Here is a 13,587-nt window from a genome sequence, read left to right on the forward strand (position 1 = left end):
CAAGTTACAGATGAGGAAGTATGTTCAAACTGAGTAACAAAGAGGGGAAGTGATTTTTTCAGGATCATAACGTTTAGTAAGTTTTTGAGGCAGGATTCTAACTCTGGTCTTTTTAACTCCAAATCTAGTACTCTCTCCCGTGCATCCCTTAGCTGTCTAAATGAGCTGCAAAGAGTTTAAATGAGGCTTTAAGTTTCTAATTTTTGATGCTTTAAAACATTGCCCCTTCCCTCACCCGCTAACCCCCATCTTGCTCACTTAAGTTTGGGCAGGGCATATGCCTTTAGACACCAATGAGGAAATTGAACCAGATTCCAGATGGTTCGTCTTATTACTCTCCTAACGGCTAGTTCTCATTCTGTGAGAAACAAAGAAAGGGTGTGGCCTGCTTTCCTGAAACTGTACACTCAGACCCCTCCCCACCCCACTCTAGGACCTGGGTGTGGCTGGAACCCTGTGGTTTGCCAACATGCCATTGCAGAAACATGCTCAGCGTGTAACAACTCATCCAAAAGACACACAGCTTTCAGTAAGCCTGGAACAAAGCCTCCTTTTATCGCTGCATGAGAAACCTTTTAGTGCATTGGAATGTGAAGATTCCATAAAACCACCCTAGTCAGCACAGAAATTCTCATGGTACCTTTTCTTACCCACTCTGAATTAATGGGAAATAATCAAAGGTTCTTCCTCATAGAAAGTTTGGATAGCTAGACTCTGGACTAGGAACTTGAGGGTTATTCCAAAGCAGCTGCTGTTTCCTACCTACTTTTTGTAATTGGAAAGAACCTTCAGCAATGAGAAATCTAAGCCCAAGCAATCTTTTGGTGATAACTGTGTGAACTACTGAAACTTATCAAATTCAGCTGCAGGCACTGACTTCTCTTGAAGGCTTTCCAGTGCTTTGTAGAAAGGAATTGTTTTTAAAACATTAACCTGAAAAATCAGCTTTCCTCTAAAATGGTCAGTTCATTCAAGAACATTAAGCATCTAGTATGTGCAGCCTGAGAGGCAGGATGGTGTGTAGTGGATAGAGCTGGCCTTGGACCTATCACTGATTCCTTTCTGGTTGAATGATTCATATAATTTCTCAGGCAACTCTTTAAGACTGTTAGTTTCAGTTAGTTTTAGAGCAGTTACTCACCTGCCTTGGTAGATAGAGTTCACAGAATTAAGAATTTGAGAATTGGAAGAGACTTCAGTGTTCACCATTCCAATCCATCCATGAAAGTTAGCTTTACTGTAACATGCTTAGCAAATGGTCAGCACTGGGAACTTCTTACATGGATGAAATCATAAGTGTGGTCCAAAAAGTAAAAAAAGTTCCAACCATACTATACAAGGATGGGGAAGATTCATAAGACATAGTCCCTGCCCTAAAGGATATCTTTAATTTGGCAGAAGGAGAGCATATAGGGCACAGAGAGACCATTCTCCAAATTAATGAATTAAGTGCCTAAGCTGAGCACAAAGTGAGCAGAACACTTCTCTCTTGTCAGATTTACTTCATCCAGAAACCTGAGATGATGTCAGTGACATTCTTATGAAAACTCCCTAATGGAAAGTTACAGGTGCTATAGAAACAAACAGAATGCCTAGAAAAGAGACTTTTGTTGAGTGTAACATGTTTATAAAGTTAATGAGACCTGTTTGGAGTCTTATAATAACTTGTTTGTCTGGTTTTTTTTTCCTGTGGGAAATGTAGCCAAAGTCTAAAACTACAATGAACATTTTGCAAAGTTTCAGATTTTCACATGATTAAATCTAGAAAATTTTGTTCATTGTCTATGTAATATGTTTTTTAAAAAATTGTATTTTATTGATCTTTTATTTTTGCTTTTACATTGCTAGATTTTATTCTTGTATCTCTCTTAGACACCCTATAATACTTTTTTATCTGTTTGTCTTTATTTTTTAATAATATTGTTTTCAATTATATGTAAAGACAATTTCTAGCATTTATTTCTTATAAGTTTTGAATTCTAAATTTTTCTTCCTTCCTCCCCCTCCCCTCTTCTTAAGATGCACAGCAATTTCACATAGGTAACATGTGCAGTCATGTAAAGTATATTTCCATATTAATCATCACACTCTTTTTAAGTAATAATATTTTATTTTCCCCTAATCACATGTAAAAACAATCTATAATATTCTTAGAAGAGGCAAGCTGGCATAGTCAATAACCAAGAAGCTATAGGGTACAGTCCAGCCTCTGACACATAGTGGCTTTGTAATCTGGGGCTAACCCTCTCAATACCCCAACCAATCCTCTAAGACTCTTAAGTAACAACAGCTGCTGACCAACCTCTGATGGTTGGAGCTTCCACCATGGAAATTCTCTACATGGTTGAAATCAGAGTTCTGAACAGTAAAGCCCCCAGAATCTTAATACACAACGCAATATAATCCTGAGTAGTTCAAAAATGTCTTTTTGTTGTTTGTGAAACAGTATTTCTAAATGCAAGCCCCAGTTGTCCTATGTATTAACTGTGCAGTGTCTTCTCTGTCCTCTTTAAAGTCATTAGCTCATTGTCTTGAAAAGCTTTTCAGTTTCTCTTTCTAACACATCTGTATAAGCAATTTGAAAAATGATTAAAGTCTTACCTTCTCCTGAAAATTTTTTTCCTGTAAGTCTATCTGGGAACAGATTCTGCACTTTTACTTGCTTATACCTCCTCAACATTGCCCTCCTCTCAATTTTAGGAAACCAGTCGCTTTGGCATGGGGGCGTGCCATACTGTCTGGTCTTCTGATAGTATCTATATATAATAATATAATATAATATAATAGCAATAATTATTACAGATTTGCACAGCTCTTTGCAAATATTATCTCATTTCATTTGCACAACAATGGAGGTAGATACTATTATTTTTCCCATATTATAGATGAGGAAATTGAAGTATACAGATTAAGCGACTTGCCCAAGGTATCATAGCTAGTGTTGGAAGGTGAATTTGAACTCGGGTCTTCCTGACTCCAAGCCCAGAACTAGCCATTTACCTAGCTCCCTCTGGAGGAATCACAATTGGGGGAAGAAGAAGGGAAAGCATGTCTGATTATATACTGGTAAAACTCTCAAGAGTTGGCATTCCTGGGGTTGACTTTTGAAGGAATGTAAAAATTCTAGAGGGACTAGTGAGTAAGCAGGGAGTGTGTCCTAGGCTTCAAGGGTGCAAGATTTGAGGAATTCCCATTTCATCATAGAAGCACTAGGGACCCAACTGATATCTTCTGAATTCTATAATAAAAACTTGGAGGATATCTGTTCCATTCAAACTAAAAGCTCCTGTTCTAAATTCCAGGATTGGGTGATTTTTATTCACCCTCAGACAGGATAACACCATACTACCTATTTCTCCTACCTTTATTATATTACTAGTCCTGGACTCCTCCTTTACCTGCTTGGAAGAACCTGAGATTTTCAGGTAATTGGTTCTTAATTAGGAAATGACTGTGGTTGATCCATTCGCCTCTTTAATTGTGGATTGCCTAGGGGCAAACCAAACCTGGGGAATGACTGACTTGGAGTTTGCAGGTGAGACCTAGGTAAATGAATGCACTTGTGTTGGTGTTGCAGCTGGTTGGACAGTCATAGAAGGTAGAACCCTGAATCTCAGTGACCCCCTCGGAGAGTTGGAACCCTTTTTTTGTAGGAAGGAATTCAGTCTTTGCTATTTGGTTCCCAGTTTGGGGGACCTCATTTTATTTTTTTTGTTTTGGGTGTTTATGGTAGTTAAAACAGCTTTATTGGAAAAGCTAGATAGTAATGCATATGTTCTCTCCTTTAGATAAACTGTACTGCTCCTAGCCTTAATTTATCTACTTAGAAATAGAGTAAAGCGTTGCAAAAGTATTATTATTGTCTAATTAACAAGAGGCTCCTTAGGCTTAAAGCTGTAGGAGTTTCACGGTCTAAATTGGCCTGGGGTTAAATATATACTATACAGGATACAACACAGCTGTGGATGGTTTACCATATGGGTCGAAAAAACTAGAAAGGAAAGTCAGCTAAATGAGTAAAGGATGAATCTAGACTACACAAAATAGATTGTAATTAGCAGCAACACAACCCCGGAGTTACTTTAAGTGCCAATAAATGAGTACAGCTTTAGTTTCTTTCTGGAATGCTAGGATAATGAGTGGTCCTATTATTACCAGTTTTGATTTTAGCAGGATTTGTGCTCTCCGGAAAGGATGCAAAAATCAGCCGATGTTCTTTATGAGCCTGAGTATAGAATAACTGCAGTGAGTTTCTGTGCTTATCTTGTGTTTTTTTTTTCTTTTTGTGAAGTTTTTAAAAATGGAACTAATCAAAGCAATACCCTAAATGACCAAAACTCACTTTTAACCTAAAAGTTATTGCACATATTGTTGGCATAGTATCTGAACCTGGAGATACTTCAAATTGAGCACAGTGGCTTGGAATCCCTTTTTTTTTTTAAATGAATAATAATAAAATAACTAAATCAGAAGAATGGCATAACCTGGTGTAGGATTATTTCCCATTGATGGTATACTCTGGGAAGGGTAGGGAGTATGTGAAACTATGTGAAAAAAGTTAACCATACTTTGGTGAGAATGTCAACAAAAAAATTCTCTTTCCGCCCATTGGCCTGAAGCCTGGAGCTTCTTTAACAAGGACAGTCTCTCTCTCTCTCAGTTGTGCTAATGGAAGGGAGTGGGTTGGAGCCTAGTTGCTGAGAACATGGCCCATTATATTATGGGTACTTTAGAGTTCTCACCCTACATTGATGCCAGGAGCAAGAGAAGCGAACCATGAATCATGGCCACCTTTGCACTAGGAGTACAGATTTTGTGTGTGATTGTATTCATGTCTACGTGCCGGTTCTAAATGCCAGAACTCTGGGCCAAGTATGTTAACATGGATGGGTAAGGGAATCCAGGTGCCTTTTTAGCTGTAGGTTTCAGTTTTAACATCCTTCTTTCCCGCCTCATTCTTTTTAGACTGCTTGGTAAACTTTTATCTTTTTCATATCTCAAATCCCAGTGGTAGCACCTTTCTGCTAATGTAGCCGTTATTTGTGTCCTAGTTGGTGGGAATACAAGAAGCAGCCTCCCCATTGTCAATTGAGAGACAAATTAGAATTGGGAGGGTGTGTGTTGGTTTCTCTTTCACCATTTAAAATTTTGATTTCCTCTTAAATCTAGGTCTCAGATTTGTCAGGATGTACATATGTGCATGTATCCTGTTTGTGGCCAGAATCATCTTTGCTATTTTATTTATTTCAATTTATGAGTGAACATCAAGTTACTATTGATGCTTTATGGTCTTCTAGGAGCTCTGTTTCAACAGTGTATTTAGAAACAGCATGGCATTGTGGATAAAGCCTTGGACTGGATGTTAGGAAAGACCTGTGTTCAAATCCTGCCTAAGACAATTTCATAGCTTTGGGATGGGCGAGTCATTTAGTCTTAGCTTCCTTATCAGTCAAACAGAAATTATCTATAGCACCTACGTTATGGGGCTGTTTAGGGGGTCAAATTAAGTAATATGGATAAAGCAGAAGCCTTTCAGACCAAATCACCCCTTGATTCCCCCTACCCCAGAAACCCATCTCCTAGATTTTGCCTTCTTCACCTTGCTTTTTGGGGACCTCCCTTCTTTGTTACTTGTTTGATGTATATTTTCCAAAGTGTCACCTGGCCTGGCTAATTTGATAGTGTATTCTTTTGGGAAAAGGCTAGATGCCTTCTTTCTTTGCCTCCTAGGTAACGGAAACATTTTAACCCTTGGTTGATTTTAGAAGACAATTATCCAACTTTGTCTAATCTGCTGAAGTGATTCTGAATGGAAATTTTAGGCCAAGTGGGTTGAGAAGATGATGTGACCAATAAGGATAGTATTGGGGGTTGGGGCAAATATGGCCTTGCAACCCTCCCTAAATTCACACAGCATGACAATAAATAAACTGCCTAATTTTCAGATGAATACGACTTGTCCTGGTCACAGCAGTCTTCTTTGGGGAAGAATAGACCTTTCTCACTCTAAGTTATACATAAAATTATGAATCATTCTCATTTCTGCCACTTAGCTCTGACCTCTTAATTTCTTGGTGATTGTCATTATATAGCCTCATGCTTTCATTTCCATTAGACCTTCTTTCAGTTGTTTTCCAAGAGGAAAAGCACAATTGTTCTCACTGCCTCAAATCCTTTCCAGCTGCTAGATGAGTTTTCTCAAGTGTAGAATCTGATCATCCCATTCCCCTACTTAATATACTTCAGCGCAGGTCCTGGGGCAGGCCCATTTATGGCTCTGGGCACTTGCAGCACGCCAAAGGATTTCTTCTACATACCAAAGGCTCTTTTCCTCTACATTTTTCGTGGGCTCTTTGACCTGCAGCAAACGACCATAAACTGCTAGGTTGTGCATGCCTCCTCTAGTAGGTCATTACTGCAAGGCTTAAGTGATTCTATCTCTTGATGGGACCTGTAATTTCAATGATATTAGAAACTCCTGGAGGAGAAAAACTTCCTCTACCAAAGTTGGTTTGCACCATTTTGGAAGTTTATAGTCCTAGACTTGCCTCAAGCACTAAAAGATTAAGGGAGCGGCCCAGATCAAATATAAACTCCTCTGTTAAGCAGTTACCGATCTATATAAACTGGCCCCTCCTTTCTGTTCAGTCTTCTTACCTAGCACTCCATTTCACAGTTAACCATGATGACTTCACACAGGACCTTCATTTCGCTTACAGCACCTTGTACTGGCTACTCCCTGTACTTGAAATGCTCTCTGTGATCACCTCTCCCTCTTAGAATCCCTGGGGCTTAACTCACACACCATTCATGCCCCCCTAAAACCTTCCCTTCCCGAGCTAACTTCTCTCTACTCTGTTCCGTATCTTGTAGTTACCCATTTACGTACATGTCTTTCCCTTTAGAACATAAGCACCTTGAGGAAAGGGGCTGTCTTTGTATTTTCTTTGTGCATAGTACATGCCTCATAAATACTTGAGGATTGATTAATTGATAGTTCATTTTCCCATTTAGTGAATTAGCATTTTAATTGTAAGAGATATCTTAGGAGAGGATCAGGGAGTGCCCCTACCCCCCAAAAATCTACATATATACTCCCCACATTTTTTTGACCACTGCTTACCCATATTGGTGTAAACATTAGATTTTACAAATTCCTAATACAAATCTAACCCAGAAACCATCATGGTCCTGTAGTCCAGATAAGAAGATATTCTGACATTGGCCTGACCCTTGTCTCACAGCAAGTGCTGCTCCCCCACCCCCAAGTGCTTCCTGGACGCTCTAGTGAACAGACATGAGATCCAATTTTTTTTGTATCTTCAGTATATCTCAGGAGATGTGAGTCAGCATCCTGTTCAGAATGGCCTGCTGGTTCGTTGCCACAGAAAATAGAGACACATTTTCCATAAAATGCCAGACTGGGATCTGGTTTGGGATTTCCATCCACAAAGCTGAGTAGAAAACACCAGCAGGCTAATTTTGTGGGATTGGTATCATGTTGTGAAAAAAACAAATTAAGCTCAAGATCGTCTTTACTGCTGAGGCTGGTTAAGGGTGGAGTGGGATTGGAGAGGCATAGTAATGGCTGAAAGGATCAAGCAAGGCTTTGTGTAGGAGGTGACCCTTGAAGGAAGGTGGAGGTGAAGGGGAACATTTAGGTACAGCAGAAGTGAGAAACAGAATGTTGCATAAGGGAATCTGGTTCTAGGCTTTTGAAACCCTGAAAGACAGCGTTGGGTTAAACATTTTTCCTTGGTTGGCACGTGAATGTTTCAGTTCAAAGAGAAACAACCCTTTAAGAACTCCATCTATGTTCTGCTTTAAGATGGCAAATAAAGTTTGTATGTACCTTCTTAGTTCTAAAAACAAAACAAACTAAACCATATATGTATAAACAAAGCACAAATGCCTACTATGGAAAAGAGTTTTCAAAACTGGCTTATAAGATTTGCATCCATCTTAATGTCATGTCTCTTTAAATCTGCCTTTGCTAAGTTTCTTTCTAGTAAGATGAGAATATTCAAGCAGTTGCTTGAAATGTCTGTACTAGGAATTTATGCCTATGAGAACCAAATGAAAGTTAGATTCTAAATGAGGATGTGTATATTCTTAAATTAGTTTTACTGATATCTTTTTTATGTCACCTTAATTTCCAAATATATCCCCTCCTCTCTTTTCCTGAGTGGCCATCCATTGTAACAAAGAATAAAAAAGATATAGAAGGAAAGAAAGTTCAGCAAAACTAACCAACCTATCAGTGGAGCCTGGCAGTAATGTAGCATCCTACACTCTGTAATCCCTACCTCTGCAAAGAATGGAGGGAAGGAAAGAGGGAGGGATATTTTTTTCATCTCTTCAGAGGATAAGCTCAGTCCTTATGATTATACAGTATTCAGGGGTTTTTGTTTATTTGCTAGCTTGTTTTCCATTTCCATTTTTTTCATTGTGTAGATTGTTTTTCTGCCTCTGTTTATTCCACTCTGTATCAATTCATATGTTCTCCCATGCTTCTCCAAATTCTCCAAATTCATTTTTCTTATGGTTTAATACTTTATTACACTCATGTACTATACATTTTTTCAGTCATTACTTTGTTTTCAGTTCTTTTCTGCTACAAATAGCATTGCTGTGGATTTCCAAATGAATATGTATTAATTCACCCTGCCATCTTTCCTTTAGATCTGTCTCTTCTCCCAGTTCAAATAAACTCCAGAAATATCTGTGACATATTGGTATGGCAAGATACTATTTTGAGCCTGATTGAAAATTGAAGAGATTCCTTTGGATTGGAACTTGAGTTGTTAGGAATGAAAGTCAAAGTGCTTCATGAGGTCAAATCCTTTCACTTATCTGAGCCTCAGTTTTCTTTTCTCTTCAATGGGGACAATAATACGTACACTACCTATTGCCACATAGTTGATGGGAAAATGAAAGTATGTTGTATCAGTTCACGATTTTGTCATAATATTCTCCAATGGAGATAGATGTAACCTAGCTAACCTAGTTAGGTAAGTCCTAGGGAATTGCTTGAGGTATGTAGTGACTTGTCTGACCAATTCCTGGCTGAGAAATTTCAGAGACTGGTTTTGTATCTTCTAAGCCCAGCACACTATGCACTCTGACACGCTGTTCTAAAATCAGCATGTAAGACTGGATTTGAAGTCAGAGACCTTAAGTTGGAATCCGAGCACTGTTATATAGATTGTAGCATGATGGATCTATGCCTCTGAGGCCATCTAGGAAGGAAGGAAGGAAATGAATATATATTAAGTGCCTACTGTGTACCAGGCACTATGCTAAGCACTTTACAGATATTATCTCATTTGAGCTAGTCTAACCTGCTCATTTGCTGAAGATGAAACAGAAGCACAGACAAATAAAATGAATTGCTTAAGATCACACACATGAGGGGAAGGACTGAAAGCCATTCTGACTCCTGACCCATTTTTCCATTGTACTAGATGACTTTTGTGACCTTAGCCATGGCCCTTACCCTTTTTTGGACCATAACATTCTCCTCTGTAAAATAAGAGTGTTGGACCAGTTGGCCTTTGATGTCTCCAAATCTTTGTCCCTGTATAAAGCTGCATTCTTAGTATTCCAGCTCTACAGTTTGATAATTCTAGTTCCATGTACATTAGGAATTAGATGGTCAGGCACCATGTCAAGGTAGAAGCTCCTCCCAGTATCCACTATTAACTTGGCCCTCACTTAGCCCTGTTGACAATGAATGTGATGATATGCAGGAAAAAAAAAGTATGTTCCATCTTGCATTCTTCAACTTCATCCCGGGCTGGAATGATGAGCCACCAGAAGACCCTTGCAACTTCAACCTGTTCTGAATAATTTTCCACAGGAATCAGCTGCTTCACAAATTATAGATGGCAAGTGGAAAGGAAGCAGCAGGTCACTGAAGATAAGATGGTTATGTTGCACAGGCAGCCATGTGCATATTCGGCTCTTCTTATGAAAGAATGAGTCTAAATGAATCAGACTTAGCAGTCTGGTACTCCATTTTTTTTTCATTCCAGTTCAATTTAAAACGTGCAGACAATGAATGTGCTTGAGAAAAAGCTGATGCAAGGCCAAGTGCCCTGGGAGCTTCTCCTTGCAGAAATAGACTCTATTTAATTGTCTTTGTAGTCAGTGACATTAGCATTTAGGTAATGGATCATATTGTTCCTTTGTAAACTGTCCCAGTGTGTCAGATGCTGTATCTCAGCAGGCGGTTTGCTTAGTAAATAATTTAAGGGAAATTACATTTACATTGTTTCAGGCTATAGTTGTTGCTGATGAACCTGGGATGGTGTTTTAGTAGGTTGACCCACTGAGATATTGAATTCTGACATTGATCAATCGTGAGAAGTTAGAGAGGAAAAAGTAAAGTCCCTATTTCTGAAAATGAGAAGTGCTTGTTCCTTACTATGGACTGCAACTGAGAGAATTAGTTCAGCCAGCAATCTTTCCTTTTAGGCCTCGTTGCTCAGCTGGAGAGATTCGGGCAAAGGCTGCCCCTCTTTCCCGACAGACTGCTGTAGAAAGTATGCAGAAACAGCCTTGAGTATTGGCTCTTGGGGGCTTTATTAAGTTCCAGCTTCCAAAGACCTACCTACCCCCTGGCTAGCCATGTGTGTGAACTACCTGTTTCTACTTCTGAGGGGTGAGGGGGATGGGGAAGACCTGTCTTCATAAGTGAATGTTCTTGACACGTATGTAGTCCCTTGGCTGGGTGGGAATAGTGGGTTCAGTCCTCCCCGCCTTTCTTTTTACCTTGAGGAAGAGTGAATCCAGTCTGGAATTCTTAATCCAGTGAACTTTCTTTTATAATTTAGGTATACTTAGTTGTCAGTACTCATCAGATGATAAGATATATATATATATATATGATATAAAAAATATAGATAATATATATAGAAGATATAAAAATATTTATATATATGTTTACAAATATCCAACAGCTTTTATTGATGCTTTTGGTTTTACCCTCATTGGCATTTCCCTTTATAACCCCAGCCCCAACCCTGAAACCTCCCTTTGAACAAGCCAAAAGAGCTAGGCAGTATGAACTCAGTAACAGTGTGCGACAGCACGTGTGACATTTCATACCCAGAGTTCCCCCCCCACTCCTCCAAGATGGGAGAAACGACCAAGATGCAATTTTAGAAGTCTCTTTGTTCAGGCTACTTAAAAAATAAGAGCCAATTGGAGATACTACAATAAAAGCAACGCAGTGATATGTTGTTCTGATGAATCCTTTTATGAAACTTACTCCGAAATGTGAGTGTGCCATTTTTACCCTCTCTGGCTCATTCTATTTTGGTTCTTTGTGAACTTTATAATTTATTTTAAAGATCACGTTGTACCTTCTCTTCACTCTGTGACTCTTGAAATAAATGTCCTTAGGCCAAAACCAATAAAATTCCAACTAATTGATTTATTTTAGTTTTTTAAGGATCATTGGTTTTCCTTTGGAGAAAACTGTTTTGAATTAGATCCTGTTTTATGTAGGTATGTGCCACTTGACATCATCATTTCAACTCACCTATGGTTCGCACAGCTACATTACAGGCAGGGCAAAGATTCCCTGTCTCTCACCTTCCCCCCTTTTTATGAATCAAGTCCATATTCAGTCAGGAGAGAGAGGTCTTTTTCTTTCTGAATTCTTGAATTCATGTGTTCTTAAAGTTAATGGCAGCTTGGTGGCATTTCTCATTATATAAAATTGGAAGCTCTCAGATGCTAGAAGGCATTGCTTATCTTTGTAAATACACATGTTCCAATTAAAATAGGTACTAAAATATTTTGGTGGCACTTCAGAACTCCCAATTTAGATTTAATTTAGATTAAAGCACTTATTCTTTTTAATAAAGTTATAAAATTGATTATTAAAATTGCCTATTGAAGATTAAAAGCAGTAGAACATTTATTTCCCTCACAAAACAATTTAGTCTTCACTAGGTATGATTTTAATAATCAATTATGCTATTAAAATAGAACTGCCATATCGAATCTAAGACTCATTTGTCATAACAGTTGCTATAATTATAGAAATTATACCTAGCTGCTTGTATAGCTGTAAACCTGTAATAAATATAAATAATTGTCTCCATTAATTCAGCTTGCAGCTTCTGTTCTATTAATCTCACTGTTAAGTGGTAATTTGGGGATCTTCATTTAAAATGCCACTGCATCTTTCTTATTCTGTCCAACTGCTACAGCCTCACAAATGCACCTCCTGCTGTTGATTCCAGAAAGCAATTTATGCGTAAAATGGTTTCCCCCATGAGTAATTAAAATATGTCTTTAGATGTGACGTTTGAGGCTATCAGAAAAGATGGGAATAAAAAGGGTGTGGATTGAACAAGAAAGTACACAGAAGATAAGGAACAAATACTGATGTCTTGTCTTGGTCTTTCAGGCACCCAAACAGTAATGATATTTCCATTAGAAAAGCTGAGTTTGAAATTATCTAGATGAGACAACCAACGCCATGATCTTTTTCAACTTGTATTTCTACAGGGGTGGATGAAGTCACCATTGTCAACATTTTGACAAATCGCAGCAACGAACAGAGGCAGGACATTGCCTTCGCTTATCAGAGAAGGACCAAGAAGGTATTAAAGATTTTGTGCGTAGAGGATGATCTTAGTCTAGGAGGGTGGGTGGCATGGGATTTCTTTCCTCGAGAAGAGTTTTGGATCTCCCTCAAAGTTTCAAACCAAGGGGTCCCATGAGATTGTTACCAAACTGTAGTTTGTCCAAGGCAACAGCACTTGGAGATGTGTGGTATTCCTTCTTTTATGCAGTTGGAATTATCTACAGGACTTGAGGGTACATCAATTAAAGCCCTCTTTCCCTCCTAATTAGAGTACATGAAGAAAGAATTTCTAGTGCTTGGGAAGAAAGGGCTTATATATTTTTGCTTGAGAAACTGGAATTTAGTATTCTCTTGCCAATGCACAGAATTCTATGGTAGGCTTCAGGGCTGAAAGGGACTTTAGAGTTCTTCAAATCTTTTCTGTTTTACAGATGAGATAACCAAGACCGAAAGAGGTTAAATGATCTATTCGGGGCATATAGGCAATAAATGACAGAATTAAGATTTGCACCCAGGACCTCAAAAGCCAGTGTACTTTCCAGTGCACTCTACTGTCTCACTAAGCATCAGACACCTTGAAATGACATTTTGTCCCCTAAAAGACCTACTAGGTTATTTGTAAGTTTTCCGTAGAGCTAGCCATTTGATCCACTAGGGTGCTTTTAACAGCAAAGAGATCCTCAGGGCACATATGCCACTGGTTAAGGTGTTTTGTGTATTTTTGTCTGTGGTTTTGGAACAACCAAGTGCTTATTCACCTTTTACTTCATTGTAGTGTTGGCAGTTTTTATTTTTAACAGCTTGCTGTTTTATTTTTAACTTCTTGTTATTTAAAGTACCTGATTTATTCTTGGGCAGGGTAGTACATGCGGTTTCCTGCAGCTCACCCTTGACTTCTCCCAGGCAGGCTTTCACTCCTAACAGTGGTCTAAATGAAGCAAAGGAACTTGTGCTTAGATGCCTGGGAAATCGGGTGTCTGGAGCCC

General features: G+C 38.7%; 1 protein-coding gene across 2 annotated transcripts in view; it reads left to right on the forward strand.

Moving 5' to 3' along the window:
- The window catches only part of ANXA2 (annexin A2), a 54,331-nt gene that overhangs the window by 23,975 nt on the left and 16,769 nt on the right, over nucleotides 1–13,587 (forward strand). For both annotated transcript variants that reach the window (XM_072616494.1, XM_072616491.1), the window contains exon 4: nucleotides 12,523–12,617. In XM_072616494.1, the coding sequence (XP_072472595.1) occupies nucleotides 12,523–12,617 (95 nt within the window). The remainder of the gene's footprint in view (nucleotides 1–12,522; nucleotides 12,618–13,587) is intronic.

The sequence above is a fragment of the Notamacropus eugenii genome, chromosome 1 (genome assembly GCF_028372415.1).
Source record: "Notamacropus eugenii isolate mMacEug1 chromosome 1, mMacEug1.pri_v2, whole genome shotgun sequence".
Taxonomy (NCBI): Eukaryota; Metazoa; Chordata; class Mammalia; order Diprotodontia; family Macropodidae; genus Notamacropus; species Notamacropus eugenii.